General features: G+C 41.2%; 2 protein-coding genes and 1 pseudogene across 2 annotated transcripts; 1 reads left to right on the top strand and 2 right to left on the bottom strand.

Annotated features, from left to right (window-relative positions):
- Positions 1-4782: 4782 nt before the first annotated feature.
- LOC118320035 (fibroblast growth factor 4A-like) lies at positions 4783-8384 on the bottom strand. Its single transcript, XM_035650813.1, has 3 exons — positions 8090-8384; positions 5717-5820; positions 4783-4997 (listed from the first exon to the last, which is right to left on the bottom strand). The coding sequence occupies exons 1-3, from the start codon at positions 8382-8384 to the stop codon at positions 4821-4823; spliced, it is 576 nt and encodes a 191-aa protein (XP_035506706.1). The 3' UTR covers positions 4783-4820.
- Positions 8385-14718: 6334 nt separating this feature from the next.
- Positions 14719-16272, bottom strand: LOC118320034 (annotated as a pseudogene).
- A 4633-nt stretch (positions 16273-20905) lies between these two features.
- Positions 20906-22924, top strand: rab33ba (RAB33B, member RAS oncogene family a). Its single transcript, XM_035650751.2, has 2 exons — positions 20906-21392; positions 21733-22924. The coding sequence occupies exons 1-2, from the start codon at positions 21165-21167 to the stop codon at positions 22231-22233; spliced, it is 729 nt and encodes a 242-aa protein (XP_035506644.1). The 5' UTR covers positions 20906-21164; the 3' UTR covers positions 22234-22924.
- The last annotated feature ends 2240 nt before the right edge of the window (positions 22925-25164 follow it).

Here is a 25164-nt window from a genome sequence, read left to right as displayed (position 1 = left end):
AATGAACTCAAATTTATTTTTCATCTGCATGTAATGATTTAGACTTCTTAGTTGGGTAGGTAGTTAGTTGGAAGAAGACCCAGGACTAGGTGGGGATATTATATCTCCACACTGGCCTGGGAACGCCTCGGGATCCCCCAGTTAGAGCTGGTTAATGTAGCCCACGAAAGGGAAGTTTGGGGTCCCCTGTGACCCGACCCCGGATAAGCCGTTGAAGATGAGATGAGAGTTGGGTAGGTATTTTTTTCTGGCAGTTGTTCAAACAGGCCTGCTTAAGATCCGATCAAATATGTGACCATAGCAGAGAGATATAAGCCCCACTTGGTGTAAAAAATTGATTGATGGTCGCCAGGTGTTTGTGACGTCATAACCTGTCAAAAATGTGATGGATGGTCAACAGGTGTTTGTGACGTAATAACGTGAGATCCGGAATCCGCTCAATATTTGCAGCAGTTGTCAGAGACTCTGTAAGCTTTCACCTACATGGTTTAGGAAATGTAGGTTAAAATATCATTTAAATTTAAAAATGATAATTTCACCCACATTGGTGTAGAAGGTGTGAGAAGGAGAAACCCGAGTGTAATAAAAACTCAACAAGACTTGATAAACATTCACAGGCAATGGAGGGGTAGTGAGAAGGGGGGAGAAACAGACCCACATAAATTACGTGTTAGATGTTTAGTAACATTTTCAACTTTTGATATTCAAAGTCACTTATCAGTTGCTACTTACATTATAAGCAACCTAATTCCTATTCTGCTCCTTACAGCTCCAAACATAACACGCAATATTACCAAGCACAGAGGGAATGAACCAAGCACAGCTGCATTGAACCAATGAGAAAAAAGGAGGGAGGGGAATAGGACTCAACCAATGAGAGAAGGGAAATAAGACTCAACCAATAAGAGAAGAAAGGAAGGGGAAATAAGACTCAACCAATGAGAGAAGCAGTGTTTAGCCAAAGAACAAACCTGTTCATCTGTAAATCAAACTCATCTTGGTAGCACTTATAAGTGTAAATGGTCAACACGCAAGTGTCCTCATACAGTATGTTAGACAATACAAACAGTAGCATGTTCAGGTAATATTGGTTACACAGCATTTGCAGTTGTCAACTATATAAGGGTCTAAGGTCAAAGATCATCCGCTTCCAACACACACACACAAGACGCTGTAAGCCTTCCCCAACTTTTTCCTCATCTCCCATGTATCGTTTTCAGAACTTATGTATCGATCAATCATGTCTGTATTGAACTACATCGAACTACTCAGACTCCATCGATCGCTCCACCAAAGCATATTACACCCATATCAATAATCCAGCCGTCTTTAATGGTGAGCTTGAAATTGAAGAAATATAGGACGAAGAAGAAGCGCAGACTTTGAATATTTCTCTGAAGAAATAAATCCTTAGACGAGACCGATCGAAGCACAGGCTATTATTCCTCCAAACCTGGAAATAGTGACCATCGAGACCTTATTCAAGCATCCAGTCCAGGCTCCGAAACAGCTGGCAAGAGTTGAAGTCTCCGGCGACATTCCACAGACGGCCCCTGTTCAAACTCAGCATCAGCAAGCGTCTCCGGCTCCCGAACGAATGTCAGAGGAAAGCGAGGGTATGTTTTTTAATATTATTCCTCTTAAATGCATGTCAAATCACATCAAGAAATATTTTTTCTTATTTCCGCCTTACAATTTTAAACACTGGATATTGCGTTGGTGAGAGAGAGAGAGAGAGAGAGAGAGAGAGAGAGAGAGAGAGAGAGAGAGAGAGAGAGAGAGAGAGAGAGAGAGAGAGAGAGAGAGAGAGAGAGAGAGAGAGAGAGAGAGAGAGAGAGAGAGAGAGAGAGAGAGAGAGAGAGAGGCTTCCACCGAAAACTTGAAAACTTTATTTACATTAACATTTTTTTAAACTAACTTTATTGAAGGTTATATATGTAATATAGTTTTTCAAACATGCTTATTTTATTTTTTAAAGAGATTGAACCCGCATTCCCAGAGAACAGAGCCAGGACCGCAGACCCACATAAATTAGGTATTAGATGTTTAGTAACACTTTCAACCACCCAGTATAGGATAAAGAAGCAGGATTTCAAAGTCACTTATCCGTTGCTACTTACATTATAAGCAACCTAACTCCTTTCCTGCTCCTTAGCTGCTCCTTCAGCCATCTTTGCGGATGGTGGCCCCCGACTGTGTTGAGTTTGGGACAAAAACAGACATTTAAATGCTATGGCAATAGCCATCACATGTTATTCCTTTATAACAGCCCTACTGTTGAAGCTTCTAGACTACCTCACATCTCTTTTATCATTTAGATCCTGTAACCATAATACCCGATCCAGTAATTACTTAACCTAAAATATCCCTCATTGTTTTAAACTTAAAACATCAAAAGAATAAAAGTGATAAAATACTGTAAGACATATTCATCATGCCTATCAAAATATGTTGGCCTCCAAGAGAACAATGGCCAAAGAACTGGCCCACGGTTGAACCTGATTGACCTGCATTGTTCGTTTCGAGATGGATATTTCGAGGTCAGTTGAAAAGTTTAGCTATTGTTTTTTAGGAGACAATGAAGGCAGCAAGTGGTACCATTGTATAAAATATATTTTCAGAAGGGAAGAAATTAATTTGCCGACTTGCTGATGCCAGTTAACATGGATAATTACCAAAAAGAAAAAATATTAATATATCTCTATTTTATATTTATTTTAGTATTTTCTTAAAAACATTGAATCATCCTCTTTATTGAAAAAAAAAGTTCCAACAATTTCCTAACTTCCAACATTTTAACTGGACACGAACATCAGAGCACTGTCCTTGTGCAGTACTGACAGTTAAACTTGCACTGGCTGAGTGAAAACAGCTTTAAGTGGTTTACACTTGCACTTAAAACATAAAAATCTGTTAATCTTAGTGGGGTGACTGTGATCAGTGGAACTGTGTAAGGGGGTACAAAATATGTAAATAAGTCAATCTTTCAAGTTCAACTACGACATGAATTTGTGCTGTTAACCAACAATAAGGCTTTGCTGACCTGAAGAGTGTAAACAACAGGATGCTGCTGCAACTGAGTCACTGTAAGTCTTTAATAAACTCTTGATTAAACAGTGTGTACTTACTGTCTTATTTGGAACTGACAATCGTTAAATTTTTAGTTTATTAGTCCTGTGAGTTATCAATTAGCACAAATAGTCACAGCTGAATGCCATTAGTCATGAATTATTGTCTACATTGAATGCATTCAGATATAGCACAGTTGTGGGGTCACAGTATGCAATCACTATGGCTGTGTCCGAAATCACCCCCTAACTACTATATAGTGCACTATATAGTGCCTTCGCTATTTTGTAGTGGTGTCTGAATTCTTGGTGAAATTTCATATACCCTATATAGTGCACTGATTGTATCCCAGAATGCATCGTGAAAAGTAGTGGACATCCGATGGTCACTAACCGAGCAATATATACCATGATGCATTGCGCTCGCTGCGCCGATAAACGGCGGAGGGAAGAGACGAGGCGACGGCGGTGCAGCGCGAGCGCGTCTCGCAGCAGCAACACGTCTCAGCCTTCTCTCTTCTTGCTCTATTCGCCTAATTTTTGTCAAAAACCATTGATTAATGGTGAAAATAGAAACGGATATGAATATTTAATATTTTAAATATAAATGTTACGTCATAATCCTGTAACAAAAATGTAATTACCATCGCGACTCAAGTAGTGTCCGAAATCGTAACTGGTGAGTGCACTATATACCCCACTACAACGAATTTCCTTTAGAGGTGAGTAGGGGATAGTGAATGAGTGGGTGATTTCGGACACAGCCTATGATTATCTGTTGATAAAGCTGAAGAAAATAGACTGGTTGCAGTTACACAAATGAACCATAAGAAAACATGAGATGACATGTGGGACAACCGATAGCTCAGGTCAAAGCAAATATTTGGACATAATCTTTATGTATTATCTTTACTTTGTATTGAATGACACTCATTCATCACTTACGACCCACCTGCCTACTCTGACCCCTTCAAGAGGGTGGGATGGCCGTGCCCCCCCACCCTCTTGAAGAGGTCAGAGTAGGCAGGAGAAGGTGGGAGCTGTCATGTTGGAGTATCTGTTAACTCTTTCTGGAAGCAGTGTAACCCTGGTTTATGTCAAACTCTCACAAGAACCAGAAGAAAATAGAGGTCTATTTGTTTTCTGACTAGCTCTAATGCTTGGAACCTCGGGTTTCATTTAAAAGCATTTATCCCAATAAGAAAATATTTGTTACTATTTCTCACTTAATGGAAGATTAAAAGATTTGATATACAGTATTATACTGTCTTTATTTTTCAAACCCTGCTGCCCAAAATAACCCAACTTACTCTGTTATATTGAGTCATATCAGTAGTATGACTCATATTCACAAGTCATATGATAAATATATTATCATTATATCATTGTTTGCACCAGAGTAATTGGTGAAGATAGGACCACGTGGAATGGAGTTTTGGCAGACTGATGATGAAAGTCTGATGCACATCGGAATTTGCCGCCACGCCACAGGGAGTGCGTTAGTACATATGCGCACAGCGTGGAGCCGCGGTATTGACATGTAGATATGTCGAGGGCAGGACAGGCATTCACACCCACATTACTGTTGTCTAATCAGTAATGACAGTTCATGCAAACATTTCCCACAGCACTGGTAAATTTGTAAATGAACAAAAAATATTGCAGCAGACTTTTATCTGGTCTAAAATGGTCCAACATCTGATCAAAAAAGTGACCTAACTTTTGCTTTATACTGAGTATTGATCTTTTTATTCATATCCTGGGAAGGAAGTGTGTCATGGTCATAGTGGACGTTACACGATTGCCTCTCTTGGTTTTGCCAGTCTTGCTGAGGCCAATGTACATGCCAGGGTAGGCAGCTGATTCATAGGCATTATAGTTGTTGGCCAGGATCTTCTCCTTAAACTTGCATTCATCATTGTAGTTGCCCTGGGGATGTAGAGGACGATAAAGAGCAAAGCAAATAGTTATTTTAGTTATAGTTATCCTCATCTCTTACCGACCACATACTCAATTTGTTCAATCAGCAACATAAAATTATTTTCTGTAAAATAATATAATCTGTAAAATGAATGTAATTTCTTGGCTCAGTAAGAGTTCAGAATGGAACCACCTGTAGAAACACAGCAGCAAACATCTGTTAAGAGGTTGGATCCCAGTGCAGTGTTTGAACATGTTGGGAGTATTGTGCATAGACTATATATTCTATATATACAGTTTCATGATGAAACCATTTTTTTACACAATTGAAAAAGGTTTTACATAGTGTTTTGTGCCCTTGCTTTATTGTAGAGCGCCCCACTATCGCTGTGACGCCCCGCTACTGCAGTTTCATCTTCCTTACAATAGGTTTCATTATCGTAAAGGCCAGTTCATTCCCCAACACTGAAAACAACCTCAGTAATAGACATTCAGCAGAATTTAAAAACCTTGAAAGTTTTAACAGAAACAAACATCATAGGCTGGAAAAAATGCTAATTAATACATTCCATTCACCATTTACCATACCAGTGACCCTCCTCTGACACATTCCACCATGGACATGATGCTGTTTGACACTAGAGTCCATATAGTGGTTATCATCTGTCCAAAAATGCTAACAGTTTAAGTAAATTTCCCTAAACTTGAAGTGAGCAAATTTTTCTTACCGAGCCATAGAGTTTCCCTTTGTGGCTCATGGCAACGAAGAGACCACTTCTCGTCCCGAACAGGGTCACCACTCCTATCTCCACAGGGGATATTTCTAGAAGGGCTGAGATGACACATAACCATGATCAGCAACAGACGGCATACACCAAAAAGAAAAAGCTGAACGTGCTGTATAGTCACAAGGATATTTGAACGGGAAAAGTGGGAAAGCACATAAACATATTCTGTTAACATATTCAGAGTCTCAGCGGAGATGATCTTTATGTTTTACTCTTTAATGGTCCTATATTGTCAAAATGTAGATTTCCTGGCTTTTTTCATAATAAATAAGGTCTAGGGGCTCTGTAAGTACTGTAAAAGTGTCAAAATCGTCAATAAACAGACAAATACACACAGCCTGCATTCAGCAGCTGCTTTTTTTTTACAAGGCGTCAGGACTTCTGTAGGAATGTGATGTCACAGCTACACAGTCACCGCCTTCAGCTGTTCCCTGCCACGGCCCACCCAGGCCCTCATTCCGTTGCTGAGCAATCAACAACTGGTGAAAATGTCGAGGAAATGCTGTTCAGTTGTTGGATGACAGGAAGCTACATCATTGCACAGACTTCATTATTATTTATTATTAAATAAATAATAATAATAAAAATAATAAATTATTATTATACACTGCCCCATTCACGACTGGAGTTATGCCACTCATGCAACACTTGAGGTGTCTCCTGTCGTCAACAACATGTTGCCTATGTTTGGCCTGGCCTTGCGTCACTCAGAAAAACAGCCAATCAGAAGAGAGGCTCATGAATAATAATTAGACAGGCCAAGATCGCCTTGTTCCTTTGCAGAGCTCCCAAAAGAACAGCTATAAAACCATATTCAGATGTTTTTTGGTTCTCAATTCAATTCAATTCAATTTTATTTGTATAGCGCCATATCACAACATACATTGTTTCAAGGCACTTTACATAGTGAGGTCAATATTACAATATTACAGGGAAAACCCAACAAATCCCACAATGAGCAAAGCACTTGGGGACAATGGAGAGAAAAAACTCCCTTTTAACAGGAAGAAATCTCTGAGAGAACCAGACTCAGTTCTGTCAGAGTTCTAATATATATATATATATATATAAACATATATATCTTATTAAGGATATCAAAACTTCAAATAAAACACCAAATGTGCCCTTTAAAGCAAGAGTGGGAAACCTCTACAGAGTCTGGCATGGCTCTACCAAAGGTAAGGATTTGTTCGAGCAAGTTACATTTACTCAGACCAGCTGTGATCATCATCATCATCATGAAATGTAAACATTGCTCTATTTTAATAGTACCAGGAAGTACAATAAAAGCTCAAAATTTTAGTACAGAGTTATCAACTCTTATCATAGACATTCAGGGAATCCATTTTTTTCTTCTACAGCTTAAGTGTTCTCTGCAGCTAGGTCTCTAACTGACAAGCACTGAATTTGACTTCAGGGGGAAGCTTTGAGAAAGGCAGTAACCTCCTTCAGTTGGAGAAACAAGCAAGCTCACATCTGTAGGCTATGGGTGTGTAACACAGGCCAACGTTACAAACGGAATGATTCGTTGTAATCCTAAATACAGCTTAAATTGTGTGAAATATAATCTTCTCAGAGCCACTGCACTCACCCTTCCACAATATGTAACAGTAAGCGTGCTGTCTGCTCCTTCCCTCCCCAAAGCAAAAGATTGCTCTCCAGTAATAATTGACTTCTAATGTCCTTCTAAACTCCTAATATGTCTGGTCAAATATTGGAGCCAGTGAGCCACTAGACCAGTAGAAAGCCAGAGATTCCCATTATGCGCATCAATGTTTGGTATTTGTAGTCAGTGGAGAGCAACTGTGGCACCTGGCTCTAAAAACTGTGATCACTGCTGACTGATTCTTTGCAAATCAAACAAGCCTGATCACAATGTGCGGCAGAGGGTGTATATGCTGCCCTGTATGATACATAACAATGTTCCTTCTACATGCACAGAAATCCACAATTATTTTTGTCTTGTTCAAACCCCAAAAAATATAACATCAATTTAATTTCATCATACGTGTTATTACTACAGTAAGTAGTCATTCATGTCTTCTGAACATATTTAGAAGGAATCATTGCTGCTTTTTTTAACAAGTGCAAATGTCTTATCATACACACTTTTTGATTAATTGTTTAAAATGGGCACTTGTAATGGTGGTAAGTAATTTCTTACTAATTATAGTCAGGCATTTACTGTAAATAGCTATTTTTCATAGCATTGAAATGGCATTGGTTAAATTTAAGCACTGGTTGGTTATGACCAATCACTGCCAGTTATTTGCCTGCTTCACATGTTCAATAGGGAATGGCAACATGACTTACTGTATTTGTTTTCATTATGCATGCCTGTGATCTTCCCATTTGGTAAGACTTGAATGTGGAAGCCGATGCCAACATTACAGTAAAGTCTTCTTAGTCTTTTTATGCCCAGCAGGTATTCTCCATCTCTGGCAGTCACCTCCCTCTTGTCCCATGAGCCGCCGCCGCTCGCCTGAACCAATGACACGACACTCTGTATGGTTTGTCTTTTACTGCTGATGACTGGGAGAGGAGCAAAAGAGCTGCACAGTAGAAGCCCATGCAGGAGCAGTGGGAGCTTGGACCTTGACGATGGCATTCTCTGCTTTACAAATCCGGAGGTACACAACTATTACGTAGTTCAAAGCCCAATTGAATTAACTAAGTATCAACAAAAATGGTCATAAAAATATTTCCAGCTTCAGTCTCTCAAAGAAATACCACGAAGAAAATAGCTTAGTTGGTGCACTCTTTAAAGCCCAGAGAGAAGTTTCATTAAGCATATTTAGACATCTCTAAACACTGAACCCATTAGGTGTCCAGTTTGCCAGTGATTTGTCTTGTGTTCCCCAGTTTTCTTTCCTCCTCAGGTAGATCCTGCAGACAGACCACAGACTTATATGTACCCTATATTACATCACATACCACCTACTGTCTTGTGTGCGTGTGAGTCACTGATGCTGTAGAAACACACAAACTTATAAATACATGAAACGCATAGTGACAGCACACAGAGAGGAACACGCAAGTACACAGAAACAACGATGAAAGGAACACATTTGATAGGGATATGGAAATGTATTAGTGAACTATCTATTTAATCCAAATGTACTTTCATTTGTAAGTGAAGACCCAAGCACCTGAGTCTTGCTTGATCTCAGCTTTTTTGTGCACCTGGCGAGACAAAAATTTGTTACTGCTGTCAGAATACGTTTGAAACTGGAAACTGGAGAGTTGTATCATTGAAAGATCTTTCTCTGAACTTTTCTTCTGGGATGGAGATGTATTATCTGTGGCAAGTGTGATCACATAAAAACACTGTGAGAGAAGATGACAAGATGATGGCTTTGCAAACAAAGCTCTTTGAAATGAGAGTTGAACAAAGTTCATTCATTATGTAGTTCGTATCATCCAGAGCTGCAGGATCCAAATCTGTCACTATTATTCTTCACATGACAAAAGGGCTGAACGATTTGAGTAAAATATCTAATTGCAATTTTTCAAACAGATATTGCGATTTCGACTCGATTTGCGATTATAATTAGCACATACACACGCACACTGAAAGAGAGCGAGATGTGTTGAAGAGGAGAAGGGGAGAGAGCTCTGTCTCTGAAAGCAGTCTGTCTGTTTAACTAGGGAATAGTTGTGGTGTTCGTTACCTCACATTTTCATATGGAGTAACAGTTGCAAACAACTCGTGTGGTTCTGTGTTCGTCACTACTTTCAGTGACTTGTTGGCCGTACACTCGTCATGTAGCCGCTGTGGCGCTGTGTCAAGCGCTGATACAGGTTGGTGGTGTTGCCTCGGGATGTAGCGACTGAATGCTTTGCCTAATACCTTCTTTTGTTGCATATCTGTCGGCTCAAATCCGAAACACTACCGTATCACCGAATTGCGGCTTTTCTTCTGGACAAAATTTTCAAACGTTGCTTCTTGCTCCGCTAATGCACTGTTATTCTTTGGTTTCACTCGTGTGTTGTTGGTGGGCGTATACGCAGTCGCCCTATGTAACTTCTGTTTGGTCCGAATGACTTGTACGTGCGCAGCACAGGATTTCTACTTGGTGGGCATGACTTGTCACCCTGGTCAGATGCGCTGCATTATAACATATTGTAAATCACAGACTTTCGCGATTTGCATTTCGCGCCATTTCAAATTGCGATTTCAATTTGAAAAAAATGTATCATTCAGCCCTACATGACAACAATGTTTAATGAAGACTTTAAAGTTCACGACAAGACCACTTTATAGCGCTGCAGTATGGAGTTTATATAAAATGAAACTCTGATGTCCCGCTCCCGTGAAGGCAGCACGGAGCTGTGCCACACAATCGGACAGAAGCACAGAAGAGTAGAAGAGTTACCATACATCATCTCATCCAGTTGCAGTGGCGTAAACTGGCAGGTTTTAAGATAAATGAAAAATATCCAAAATAGGTCATCCACATGGAGAAAAACTAGGATCAAGACACGGGAAAAGCTGACAGAGGACGTTGAGCACAGAGACTATACACAAAGGAGGCAGTGATGATTGAACTCAGGTGACACATTAGGGATAGGTGCATACAATCACAAAGGTGGGAAACAGGACAGAGACAAGAAGAGACCCTCAGTGAGCAGTGAGTGAAGTAAGGAACGGTGAGCTGTTGTTCTGGAGAGGCTCTTTCTCTTAAAGTCCATCCTAAACAGCATGCAAAAACTTACTTGTGAACGAGCAACTTAAAAATCATATAAAGTTATGTGGGGCTGCACGGTGGTGTAGTGGTTTGCGCTGTCGCCTCACAGCAAGAAGGTTCGAATCCTGGTTCCAACCAACCAGGGCCTTTCTGTGTGGAGTTTGCATGCTCTCCCCGTGTATGCATGGGTTCTCTCCGGGTTCTCTGGCTTCCTCCCACAAAGACATGCAGTTTGGGGTTAGGTTAATTGAAGACTCTAAATTGACCATATGTGTGAATGTAAGAGTGAGTGGTTGTCTGTCTCTGTGCGTTGCCGTGCGGTAAACTGGCGTCCTGTCCAGGGTGAACCCCGCCTCTCACCCAATATCTGCTGGGATTGGGTCCAGCACCCCCACGACCCATAAATGGATAAAGCGGTAGTTGATGGATGGATGGATAAAGTTTAAGTGTCAACAGCACAACGCACAGCATACATGTCTGTTCTAAGTTTGGCAGGCGAGAGTTTACAGAACAGGGGATAAAGACTGATAATTAATAGTCAAATTTGGGGTGGAATGTCCATCAACGCCAGCCTGGATACCCAGGGAAAGTTGGTATTTTTAATAGTACCCACAAGGCAACACGGTCCATTTTCCACTAACCAAAGGGAAACGTGGTTCCATTCATTTTAAACATATTTTATTGATCACAAAAAGTTATTAAAAGGCATTGCAATTAAACAATTATCAAGAAAATGGGTAAATATAGATAAACAGAATTAATAATAATCAAGGTAAATTTCCCACAAATAATCAATTTATGACCAGGATTAGGCACACTGGTGCCACACTACAGCTACACAAAACGCCTCCTGCCAAGTGTGGTAAATGAAACGATACAAAACAAAACAAAATGAATTATAAACTAATGAATATAATTCCCAATTCATGAATCTAGTAGCGACAGTTTAAAAACAATTGCATCTGTTACGCCAACACAGTTAACGTGATAGACATTGTAGTACACAAAGTGCAGCGCAGAGTAGCGTGGCTAAACAATGCAGCAACAAGCAAATCAAAATACTGTAGAAACAAAACAAAAGCAAACCAAAGACAAGTCAGCAGTGTTCCATCGTGGTATAGCAGATACTGGGCCAAGCTGTTTTTCTTTCCAATCGGACCATCTCTTGGTGCCGAAAAGGGCCGCCCATGGACGTCACCGCTACTACCAGCTCCGTTGTGATCCTATGTAGGAGGGATCCCAAACAAGTGGAGGCAGAATAATCTGCATCGTTCCTATTTGTCCGGTTGACGGGAACGGGGCGTGCACCAAGTGAATGGGCGAGCACTAGACTGGGTCTCTGTATATATACACAGCCATAACGGCGTGATTGATCAGTGAAATAACAGCACGGCAGACAACAATTACAAAGAGCGTTCATGCTGCCGCATTAGTTTGAAGTTAATTTTGACTTATCTTTGTTTAATGTATACGGTGCCGGATTGTCCTAAAACATTTTGTATTGAATGACACTCATTCATCACTTACGACCCACCATTGGGATGGCCGTGCCCCCCCACCCTCTTGAAGGCGTCAGAGTAGGCAGGAGAAGGTGGGAGCTGTCATGTTGGACTATCTGTTAACTCTTTCTGGAAGCAGTGTAAACCTGGTTTATGTCAAACTCTCACAAGAACCAGAAGAAAATAGTCTATTTGTTTTCTGACTAGCACTAATGCTTGGAAACTCGGGTTTCATTTAAAAGCATTTATCCCAATAAGAAAATATTTGTTACTATTTCTCACTTAATGGAAGATTAAAAGATTTGATATACAGTATTATACTGTGTTTATTTTTCAAACCCTGCTGCCCAAAATAACCCAACTTACTCTGTTATATTGAGTCATATCAGTAGTATGACTCATATTCACAAGTCATATGATAACTATATTATCATTATATCATTGTCTGCACCAGAGTAATTAATGCTTCCATACCATGGATGGAAACATGATATCTAATTGAAGGATCCGTCTGAAGTATTTATATAACAACATAAGGTGCTAGGATGTACTTCCCAGACCTTAAGTGCTATGGTATTTTCATGGCCTAGGAAGCACACAGCAGTGTCAGGAAGAAATCCTCAGATGGAAGGGTGAAAATGTCTGACATCTGATTTTTATACCAAGAAGAAAATGACTTACAAATATCACAAACTCCAGCAGAAGGTCAGCATAATTCTCTGCTGGTTCTGCTGCTATTGGTCAGCATACAAATAAAGCAAGCGTGAAGACACATTGCAAACAACGATGTGATTCATACCAACAAATGTTGACTTATCTAGTCTGCACAAACAGCACATAACACAGCAGCAGTGGAGGACTGATATCATGTGACATGTGGTGCGTCAGCACACTGCTCATGTAGGACAGAGGCGATGATAGATCATGTGTGTACACATGTGAAGGACTTGTCCCCCCACTGGGAGAAAACCCCCCAGTAGTTGTGACGTGAATAACTATTTACCAACATTTGCTCTGACATCAAACCTCGTCAACAGAGTTTCCCTCAAGATATGTGGGCAAAATAATGCCACTGACAGGAACAGACAATCCTGGAAATCTAGGTTCATGGATGAAATGCTGGACATAGGGTTTTCCTTTAAATTCATTAATACTTTTTTCCCCTCATAACAAAGCTGCAACTCAATAACTCTAATCACATTTAGCAGTTGGGTCCCTATGGCTCACCATTACTTAGGCTCCATCCTATTTCCCTCACTTGGTCCTACCACATGGCCCTACCCCTCTGTTTTGTGTTTCGGCGTAGGGTAGGGTGGGTATTTCTTTTGTAGGGTATTTCTTTTGAAGATCGAGTTGGTAGGTCCTACCCCTTCAAACCACTTCAAAAAGCCCTTCAAACGTAAGGTGGTCAGATGTTGACTTCAGGTGGAGTGGAAGAATGGAGGGGTATGGCCTAATTGGGGGAAATGGGACGGACGTTAACTAAGATTACTAAGCACACAAGTATGTTAGTGCATGATGAATATTTATCAGAAACATCCAGGTAACAGGCCAAGTCCATTTGTCCCTGATTCTGCTTGTTCACAGTTTTTTCCAACGAGTGTTTACTTCCTGTGTTCATAGATTGAAGGTAACAAGCTGATTCTATTCAGGTGTGTCAGTCAGCCAAGAACCTGGAGAACAGACCAGGGGCCTATTCCAGTAAGCATCTTGATATCGTGGACATGCTCCGACCAGAGCAAAGTATTTGCCCTTAGATTTCTTTTTCGAATGGGAGTTTTCTGAAAAAACAAGTTGAAATAGCCACTGATGTTTTCTTTGTTTAACATGTGGAATCTGATTAAAACAATATACTTAACCTATCTGCAATATATTCATATAATTCATTTTCAGCTGCAACCATGTTATTTTTGTGCCCATGGGATTGAAACCTAAATTAGAAATAATTAAATTACATTGCATGTTTTTCAGACGTGAGGAACACAGTTGCCATGATGACTCGTAGTATTGGAGCTCCACTGATGATGGCTTTTTATATTCAGCGGGCACACGCAAGTTGATCTAACTAACTCAGAACTGATGTTCTGGAACCTAAAACTCTGTGTTCAATGTTTTTTAAACCTGCTTCCTGAAATCGGCCAAAGGCCCACTGCACACACACACACACACACACATCCAAAGGAGGAGGAACTTGGGGAAGAAAAGAGATAATAATTAATAAGTGACACATTGTCAGGTAATCCTTGACTATTTTAATATCTGCTTCAGCTGTGAGCACAGGTCCCACTAGAGGACGTCGGCTCCCATGCCACCCTCATGGAGACTGTTTTAGTGTGGTCAGTAACATGCAAACCAGTATCCTGCTGGAGGTCATTTTGTAGGGCTCTGGCAGTGCTCCTCCTGCTTCTCCTTGCACAAAGGAACAGATTCAGGTCCTGCTGCTGGGTTAATGCCCTTCTATGACCCTGTCCAGCTCGTGCAGGTCTCATGGTAGCATGTGTCTCCAAGCACATGCTCTTGAGACTGTGCTTGGAGACACAACAAACCTTCTTGTTACGGCATGTATGGATGTGCCATCGTGGAATTCATTCACAATCACTTGTGCTTCCTAAATTGACAGATTGAGTTAACAATACATCTACTGATGCACAGACTTGGACACAGCATCAGTGTTGTTTCCTGGAGTCACTGGGTGTGACCCCGGCCTGTGTCCAAGTGGCATTCTACTGCCCCCACTGCTCTGGTGGCTCTTCAACTAGAGCCACCTGGAGGCTTTTTCCGCTGCCTCCACGTTGTTGCCTATGGCTCTTCTTCGGTTTGCACCTGTTATTCCCAGTGTGCCCTAGGGTTTGCTCAGGGAGTGACTGGCAAACCCCCGACTGCCCACCTCCCCTGGCATATACCTGGTCTTCCACCCGTTCCTCCGACAATCCTCCACCAGCTCCTGGTACTTCTCCCTCTTTCTTTCCTGAGCCTCCTCCATCCTCTCCTCCCATGGAACCGTCAGCTCCAGCAAGAAGAGTTGTTTTCTGGCCTCTGAGACCAAGATGATGTCAGGCCTCAATCTGGACTGGGTGATGTGTGGTGGAATTTTCAGCTGCCTCTCCAGGTCATCTGACATCACCCAGTCTCGGGCCGTGGGGAGCAAACCAGCAGAGGTGTTTTTGGTGTTTTCTTCGGTCTTTGTCCTTCCTCGACAAAGTGAATGGCCTTAGCTGTGGCTTGGGTGTGTCGGCTGCCCTTGATCCCATTGCTGATTGCTTCAGCGATGGACTTGAGGACCTGGTCGTGCCTCCGTCGATACCAGGATACCCCCTGAATCAAGAACTTGATCCTCTGGGGGTTCCACTGCCAGATATCCTTCCAGGTGACACTCCGCTCCATCGCCTGCTCCCACTTCATCCAGGCGCCCTGTTGCCGCATGGTCACTGGTCTGCTGGTTCGCTCTTCCTCGACTGAAGCTCACACCTCTTCCTGCACCAACCTCTGCCTCTCCCTTCCGCTGGCAGAGTCATATCGGGCTGCTGCTAGGCTCCCAAGTCCGCTCTGCCTTGCGCCACTGTTCCAAGGATGGCCTTGTGCTTCAGTCGAGTTTCTGCTTGCTGGACTGCATCCGCTGCCCTCCACTTCCTCCCTGTCCTCACAACAATCCCTGCCCCGGACACTTTGGCATCTCTGGATCCAGAGCACTGCAGATGTTCCCGTGCCCGTGCCACGATGAACTCCTCCCTGACTGAGCTGAAGGGGAGCCTGAGCTTATTGGTGTTCCGGTACAGCCCAATGTTGCTTAGGCTGCGTGGCAATCCCAGCCATCTGCGTAGATAGCTGCTTACCCTTTGCTCAAATCCTTCCACCACAGTCATGGGGACCTCATAGATAAGCAGAGGCCAGAGGATTCTTGGGAGGATTCCATGCTGGTAGACCCAGGCCTTGAATCTTCCAGGGAGCCCAGACTTTTCCACTGTTCTCTTGATAGTTTAACTCACTTGGTGATATAATGTGACAATAATGCTGGCCTTACACCAAACGACTTTCAAGCGATTTCACTGTCACAGACAAATTTCCAATGTCGGTATAAAATCATGAGAGTTTTGTCAGCAACATCGCATGGAGACTCCGGTGAAGCCTTGAACGCCACAGTTTCGAAACTACTTGGTTGCGTGAACAGGGACAGCGCAAAGTAAAATATACAATTGCAAAAAATATAGAGAATAAGAATGATAAATTTGAAGAATTTTCATGAAATATTAACAGTGGAAATAGTGCAATGAGTAGTACAATAAGTTACCAGTAGTGTGCAGAGGAACATGATAACATGAAGGTGCAAATGTGCCGGGATTTATGTTTAATGTTTAGCTTAAACAGAGACCAGAGTCTATTTGTCAGCCTGAGGTGAGGTGTTATAAAGTCTAATGGCCTGTGGAAAGAAAGATTTCCTGTAACGGTCCTTGTGACAGTGAAGCTGAATCAGTCTGTTGAAGAAAGAGCTCCGCTGTCTGTCCAGTGTGAAGTGGATGTGAGAGGGTGTCTTAAGTCTTTAAAAAGTATTTTCCAGTGTCTTCTCAAAGTCGTCTAGTGTATGGGAAGCATAGGTTTTCCCTTAATATTTTAAGAGTAGTGTTAAAAGCAGTGTGGTCGTAATATTTTCTAAAACTCTGAGAGCTCTATCAAGTGTGGGAAAAAGCCCTGGTAAAGTCATCAAGGCTAAGCTACAGATAATAGCAATTAAAAAATAATAATAATGAAGTGCAAATTCAAAATGCCAATTTAGTTTATCAGACTAAAAGTCAGGATGTCTCTTCAATCTTACAACGTTTTTTAAAACGTGCATGCACATCACTTTAATGTTGCAATTGATAAACTAATTTATATACTGCTGGTGGCTATAATAGTTATTTTATTACTTGATTTATTTTTGGAGGAATCTGCAAAGTAACTGGTAACTGGGCGGCTGTGGCTTGGATGACAGAGAGGGTCGTTGGTCCGATTCCTCCAGTCCACATGCCAATCTGTCCTTGACGTGACACTTGATCCTCAAATCGGCAGTGTATAACTGATGTGTGATAGAAAATGAGTGTGAATGGGTGAATAAAGCTTGTACTTTGGTTAGTCGATAAGACTAGAAAACATCAATGTAAATACAGTCAGTTCACCATAGAACTGATAAATAAGTGTAGTTGAATTAAATTAGCCACAGTTGCCTGCAGAGCCGGCCCGAGCCTTTATGGGGCCCTAAGCAGAATTTGATTTGGGAGCCCCCCACCGCCACTTATACTATTGTCAATGCTTGTTCGTTTGCACACCTTCTGTTAATCTAACACACCCATTATCAATCTAATTAGTTGTAGCTGTGTTGCTTACATTATACCAATGTCAGCCTTTATGCTTCTTTGTTTTTTAACCTTAAAAGTAGCCAACTCACAATAGTGGTCCAGTGTTTAATGTTATGTTATGTTATGTTATGTTATGTTATGCCAGGGTGCCACCCACAGTGGCAGCTGGCACACCTTAAAAATCAGATGCAGAATAATTTTGTATTGTCTTGATAAAAAACATTTGTCTAAATTTGTAGGTGATCCTGAGTGCAATGTATAGTTATATTTCATGAAGTTGTATGGTTATGTGGCGAGTATATTTTTTTATAAATCAGCCCAGCCTATTCTGCAGTGATACACAGTCTGTTTTTTTTTGGCTGAGAGAGCCAAGCCACTCTGCCTTACGCAGACGTTATTTAATTACCTACTACACCCAAATAATCCCGTGAATCACCATTTTTAAACATTACAGCAACACAATAATAGCAAAACTGTTGCGTGGCGCTATCAAAGGTGCTGATCCTGCAGCTGGAGCAGAAAAAGCTGCCAGCAGGTCTCTTTCTCCCCAGCGCAGCAGTGGGAAGATCTGCAATTAACGGGGCAGTAAGAGATTCTAAAGCACTGCAACATTTCACTTTTGGCCTAATGGTTTGCGCATCAGTCTCCCATACCTGGAGACCCGCGTTCGTGGCCAGACCAGGAGAATCACAACAAAGAGAAAAACAAACTTTCTCCAATATCATATTTTCTATTAAGTTGCGGTTTGAGGTTCGAGCCATGCTTCACTTCTACTCTGTGCTGTGGAGAAAATAAATTTGTCTGTTTGTTATTGTAGCAGAGTGGAGAGATATGTAATATGTAAGCCTATTGCTATATATCTGAAGCGGTGCACATTAGTCTGATGATAAATGTGGCACACCCAGTTTTTCTAATACACACAGAGACACTTTTCTGGCTACGCTAGTGGTACTGAGTGGAATCTAGCTGTCGTTACATTTTCTTAGCTAATGGTTAGCTAGCTAACGTTAGCTGAATGTACCTTGACTGAACCTAAGGCTTGTTTGACGGCTAGCTAGCCGATGAATGTTTATGGTAAAACATTGAAATTAGTCATGCATGTCCTTTATGTGACATCGTCTTTATCATCAACTTACGCTACTGCCTTTTCCATCAACTGTCTGACTGACTATAGCTTTATCTTGCCTATAATTACATAGGGCCCCTGGCGGCCGCTTAGTTCACTTATGCCTTGGGCCGGCCCTGGTTGCCTGTTGAAAGAGGTGAAGTGGAAGGGTAACACAACATGAAAACGCTGTGCCGGTAGCTCTGTAATGTAATCAGCAGATGTCGCTCTTCAACAGGCAGAGTGCAGCGTGTGAGGGACACACAACTCCATAGTGTGACATTAACAACTGTAATCAGAAGGGAGCAGTGTTTTTATGAAGGTAAATTAGTTGCAAAATGCAAGCGCTTGTAAAGTGGATTTGTGAACCTGTAGAATACAATGTGAGAACTTGTAGAAAAAATTTCACCCTGTATGTTGAAATTTTCACACCTGTGTTTTGAATTGGAAGTCACAAAAAAAAATTCACAAATGTGTCGATTGATATTTACATGAATACAATGGCAGCTGCAAACTTGTAATCTAACATTGTAATCTTCGTTATTGTTGAGACAAATAAACACCACAAATCATAATATTTTATCTATATAGCCTATGAATATATTTTGTTGTTGATTAAGCCTAGATTGTGCTATATATATAGCTATATATATACACACACATATACATATACATATATATATACATATATATATATATATACATATACACACACACACATATATATATATACACACACACATACATATACACACACACACACATATATATATATATATATATATATATATACATATATATACATATACACAGACAGACCACTGGTCGCTACCACAAGGGGTGCTGGAGCCTGTGGTCCTCCAGACCATTTTGTTCAGTGTTGGGCAGGCACTGCTCTCTGTGTTGGCTATTATCTGTTGTCTCTGATGACTAATATCTGTCCATGCATGAATTTATGCACTTTATTTTATCCTATTAAAATATAACCATTCCACATAAAGTTCAACATATTTTCATTTATTATTATAATGAACATTTCTTATTGACAAATATCACCATAATAAAAATAACAAAACAAAAATAAGAAATTCTCTTTAAAAATAACTTAAAAACAACAGAACACGGAACTGAATTAAAACAATCACACCAACTCCTCACGCCTCATCAATAATCATCCCCATAACCTTTTCCGCCTGGAACCTTGGAATTCCCTCCAACCTCTCTAGGATGTCCACTGTGGCCTGCATAAAAAGATAGAGAGAGATGACTATCTAGAAAAAGATGGATCAATTACAAGAGAAAGGACAAACTGACATCTATATTGACATTTAATTAACATACATTTGTATTTATGTGTGATTAAGAGAACAATATAACCTAAATACTGTCACAACATTAGATGTGGGATATCAGTAGAGAGCCTAGAAATGCCTCCTTTACTCAACAGAAATTTGTATATACCTCTGGCACCATCACATCTATAATGATGTCGACATTCCTCAAGTCAGTGGTAGTCCAAAAACTTGGGTATCATATCTACTGCGGCGAATATGGTTTTAAAAGTAAGCACTCATTCACAGCCACCTAGGAACAAATACATTTAAGAAAATATAATTCTTGTAAGATCGCATGGAGTTGGATTCCATCCCTCCACAGCAAAAGTCCTAAAACTATAAATCTCCGCTTATTACCGTGAGCCACGCCCACTTATTGGTCACATATTGATACATGATGTCATCATTCAGGTAACGTTCTGATCTGGGTTCACGTAAATCGGTTACCCTCGGCTCATTTCAGGAAATAACCGAATTAATCAAGATTGTTTTCTCATGATGACAAGAATAATTTAAAGCTGTAACGATCTAACTCAATACAATACTGTCAAAACACACAAAATGACTGCTAACACTGATCCACTGGAAGAGATCAAATATAAGTGGTAATGATTGAAGAAAAACTATAAATAATAAATAAACTTTATTTTTGTATAATGCCTTTTCTTAAAATAAATGCTTGACTGTTGACTTTCAGTCGCTTAGTTCGGTAAGGAATTGACTTAGGTGAACCCAGATCAGAACGTTACCTGGATGGCAGATTCGAGAGGTTGTAATCAGTGAGTTGTGGCTGTTAAAAAAAAGAAATCGGTTAATGTTAGATTACAAGTTTGCAGCTGCCATTGTATTCATGTGAATATCAATCTACACATTTGTGAATATTTTTTGTGACTTTCAATTCAGAACACAGGCGTGAATTATTTCTGTGAGGGAAAATTTCAACATACAATTTCTCACATTTTATTCTACAGGTTCAAAAATCCAGTCTACAAGCGCTTGCATTTCGCAACAAATTTATCTTCATAGTTTTAATGGAACGAAGTACTTCATTTCGTGTATTAGTGGTGTTGAGCCACTGATAGCTGGGGTGAGCTGTGTTTACCGTCTGAGAGCTGAGTTTCCCAAGGCTCAGTGAACGCTGCATACAGTGTATCTCGCGAGAAGAGACTTCTGGACAACACTGAGTGTCAGTACGTGGCTTTACAGCTGTGGACTTGGAGGCTGTCTGCAGGGAAGCACTTGATGGGAGGTAGAGACCGTGTGTAACATTGAATAATTGAATCCATAACACGTTTGAAAACGAGTCACGGAGCGGTGACTTTAGCGGTGACAGCCCTACCGGCGCCCCCCCCCCCCCCCCCCCCCCCCCCGCCCCCGCCCCCGGCCTGCAACAGCTCTCCCAGTTGATCGTCCAGTCTGTCGGTCTGGTATGGCGGAGGGAGGGTTGTCGGTTGAATTCCCCGGGTCTCTGAAGAGCTCAACTCTTCCTCCACCGAGGACCCGCATTTTCAAAATCATCGTGATCGGGGATTCCGGGGTCGGAAAGACGTGCCTCACCTACCGCTTCTCTGCCGGCAAGTTCCCCGAGAAGACCGAGGCCACGATCGCGGTCGACTTCAGGGAGAGGCTGGTCGAGATCGACGGCGAAAACATCAAGGTGTGCAATGAAAACACACTTTCAGAACCTGTGTGTGTGTGTGTGTGTGTGTGTGAGAGACATCTGCGACCTCTGAGATGCTGAACACCGCATGCTACATTTTAATTTACTATTTTTCTACCTGGACTCTCTCACTAAACTTCTCACTAACCCAGTCCTGTACAGTGTACTGGTACCACACATTTCCACTTCTTTTCTCTTCTGATGAGTTAATTTAATTTGCCATGACTCAAGAGCAAGTTGTGAGGAATAGAATAGCCCCCCCCCCCCCAACCAGTAAACCTAGGTCAATCACTGTGTTGGTTTGGGTCTTGATCAGTTTCCATACTGTCATCTACAGATCCAGCTGTGGGACACTGCAGGTCAGGAGCGCTTCAGGAAATCCATGGTGCAGCACTACTACCGCAATGTACACGCTGTTGTCTTTGTCTATGACGTCACCAATGCCGCTAGCTTCCGCAGCCTCCCTGCCTGGATTGAGGAGTGCAAGCAGCATGCTCTGGGCACAGAGGTACCCAGGATCTTAGTTGGAAACAAGTGCGACCTCCAAGACTCCATCCAAGTGGGCACGGACGTGGCGCAACAGTTTGCAGATGCCCACTCCATGCCCCTGTTCGAGACGTCTGCAAAAAACCCAAATGGCCAAGGTGATGGCAGCTTTGGCGGTGGAAACAGTGACCATGTTGAGGCTATTTTTATGACGGTTGCTCATAAGTTAAAGTCTCAGAAGCCTCTGGTGTTGAGCCAGCCACCTGTGGGATCAGGGGGCACCATCAACCTTAGCAGGGGGATGAATGGTGGGGGTGATGGGGCCAGGAGCTGGGGGTGCAGCAGCTGCTGAGGAAGGAAAACAGAGGGAAGGAGAGAGAAAGAGAACTTCAGTTCCAGGCTGCACAAGGACAATGGAATTGAAGAAGTGAGCTGAGGAAAGAGTGGAGGACTAGAAATAAAGTGGATTCAGCAAAATGGCTTCACAATCAGAACAACTATTTGAGGCAGTATTTAAAAAGTGATTGTTGGTTCATTGAATCGCTCCTGAACACAAAATCAGATGCTGAATCAGTTCTCCTCAGATAGTCACTTCTGAGCCTCCACTACTTAAGTTTCAATTCAGTTATCTGGTTCAGCGGCAGCAGAAATCATGGAAACACTTATTTTTTAATTGGGAGGGGGTAACAGCAATTGTTGAAATGTTAAATTTGAGCTGTGATATCTTGTGGGAACGATGACCCAAACAACTTTCATGCGTGTCAGAAACGAGTCAATATAAGACCAGGACGGCTTCATGTAATGCAGCAACTGTATAGAGAGCAGCTAATGAAAATTATTGGCCATGATAGAAAAAAGCTTTACTGCTCTGTGACCTGAATATAATTTCTTCATGCAGACAAAATAACACATACAACTTGTGACCTTTAGGCCTGTATCTGTGGCACTGCAGCAATGACTGCATTATATGGAAAGGTGTTTGTGTTAGGCATTCTTGTTGTTCTTGTTTGTATTGTTAAGACATAAAGCACATGAAACTCTAATTGAGTCATTTCAAATAAGGTACCCTATTGAGTTTTACAGTCAGTGTTTCTCATCAAAACAAGATATACTATGTTGTCAAATCCTCACAAACACTTTGAATGCAGCATTACTTGTCAATATTTTTAAACCTTTATTGGGTTCCAACATCACTGATGGCTCGAGGGCCCGGGACCAGTAAAGCTTCGTGCAGGGCAAGTTGATTGATCAATTTACTTACTGTATGAAAACACAGTCGCTCCTTTTTTAAATTTTTTTCATTATTATTATTTATTTTGTGTTACAACATGTACTTTATAAGACATTTCTCAGTACTTCTTTTCTCAGAGATTATGAATACCCCCACCCCATATTAAGGCATATGATAAATCAAAAGGTAAGGAATGGAAAAAATAAATAAAAAGAAAAGAAACAAGCAAAGCAAACAGAGAAAAAATAGATAAATAAATAAATAAAAATAATGATCATGATAATATAGACATATATCAACACCAGGCTTTATCAAATGAAAATTCACGTGCAAGATCAGTCATTGTCTATTATTAATATAGTCCAGGAATGGGGTCCATGCTTTCAGAAATTAATCTTGAAGTCTCGATGTGACTCTTTTGTAGCTTGCTCGACATTAGTTCGATCCAATGTTCCAAAGATGAGGGTCGGTCCTTTCCAAGAAAAAGAGTACATGTAGGAGGTCGGAGCTAAATGAGAGTTCAGAGAGACACACACACACACACACACACACACACAGGTTCTGAAAGTGTGTTTTCATTGCACACCTTGATGTTTTCGGCTGCACGGTGGTGTAGTGGTTAGCACCTTCGCCTCACAGCAAGAAGGTTCTGGGTTCGAATCCCGGTTCAACCAGGGCCTTTCTGTGTGGAGTTTGCATGTTCTCCCCGTGTATGCGTGGGTTCTCTCCGGGTTCTCCGGCTTCTTCCCACACACCAAAGACATGCAGAATGGGGTCAGGTTCATTGGAGACTCTAAATTGACCGTAGGTGTGAATGTGAGAGTGAATGATTGTCCGTGTCTGTATGTGGCCCTGCGATAGGCTGGCGACCTGTCCAGGGTGTACCCCGCCTCTCGCCCAATGTTAGCTGGGATTGGCTCCAGCGACCCCCCGCGACCCTTAAATGGATAAAGCGGTAGACGATGAATGACGACGACCGTGATGTTTTCGCCGTCGACATTAAATCTGCTCATTATAGTGTTTAGAACCAGAACATGACTGTTACTGAGGTAATATGTCATATAGCAGTTAACAACAGTACAGTACCGTTACTTCTGAGGCCGTTTAAAGTTTAGTCTCGTCTACTAACATTTAAGGGGAAGTAAGCGTTTATAGCGATAATCTAATACACACTTTGCGGACCACACCACAAACTGTGTGTGTAGTTTTGTAAACGATAGTGACGGATGCTTTGACTCAGGGGTTTTGGCCTCCAGGGCCGGGATGTTCAAATGTTATTTGACTGGATTTTGGATGATGGATTGGATTAAATTTTGAAACTGGGAAACGGTTTATGGATTTGGATAAGATAACATAATGCAATCTTGGTTTAAATCTGAATCAAAAGGGTTTGATTTGGGTTGTTCCCAACTTTTTGGTGGGATTGGAATAACTTTGATCCCAAAAAATCTTGATTATTCTGATCCCAGCAGAAGGTTGGATTTCAGACTGGATTTCAGGAACAAAATGAAATGAAACTTTTAAATTGGTCAAATAAAATTTTATATCATGTATTACAAATGCATTTATTTCTATATTGCACCTTTTTTTAACCATTACAGTGATAAAGTAGATTAAGTAGAAATTCGGCTTCTAGTACTGTAAGGTTACATAAAAGGATTTTGTCACCCTGAAATAGCTGTCAATATAAAACAAAATGTATTCAATTCTAACTTTCATTTATCACTATATATTAATGACAATTTCATCCCGTATTGAATGTCAAGCCAGTTCCTCATTGTGAACTCCTTAAATGAGAACCATTACATTATTATATTACATTCATACACTGCTTTTGTCCAAAGCGACTTACAATAAGTGCATTCAACCATGAAGTTATTATCTAAAAGTCCAAGAATCAAGAGAGTACATAAACATTTATCAAATAGGCAAAAACAGCTTCAAGTGCCTTCATTTTAGAATTTTAGTTGAGTTTTCAGTCTGCGACGGAAAACAGATTCATCTGGCAGAGGAACAAATCACTCTCACACAACTACAGCAAAACAACCCCAA

This window comes from Scophthalmus maximus, chromosome 9 (genome assembly GCF_022379125.1).
Source record: "Scophthalmus maximus strain ysfricsl-2021 chromosome 9, ASM2237912v1, whole genome shotgun sequence".
Lineage (NCBI taxonomy): Eukaryota > Metazoa > Chordata > Actinopteri > Pleuronectiformes > Scophthalmidae > Scophthalmus > Scophthalmus maximus.
This window is presented reverse-complemented; position numbering and strand designations above follow the sequence as displayed.

Bases quoted from the DNA above. Each gene is read 5' to 3' on its own strand.
- LOC118320035 (XM_035650813.1), bottom strand. From the start codon at position 8,384: ATGCCATCGTCAAGGTCCAAGCTCCCACTGCTCCTGCATGGGCTTCTA. The intron at 5,821-8,089 runs GTAAGTCATGTT...GTGTCATCTCAG, and splicing joins GCATAATGAAAACAAATACA to CCCTTCTAGAAATATCCCCT. The intron at 4,998-5,716 runs GTAAGAAAAATT...CTACATCCCCAG, and splicing joins AAGGGAAACTCTATGGCTCG to GGCAACTACAATGATGAATG.
- rab33ba (XM_035650751.2), top strand. From the start codon at position 21,165: ATGGCGGAGGGAGGGTTGTCGGTTGAATTCCCCGGGTCTCTGAAGAGC. The intron at 21,393-21,732 runs GTGTGCAATGAA...TGTCATCTACAG, and splicing joins TCGACGGCGAAAACATCAAG to ATCCAGCTGTGGGACACTGC.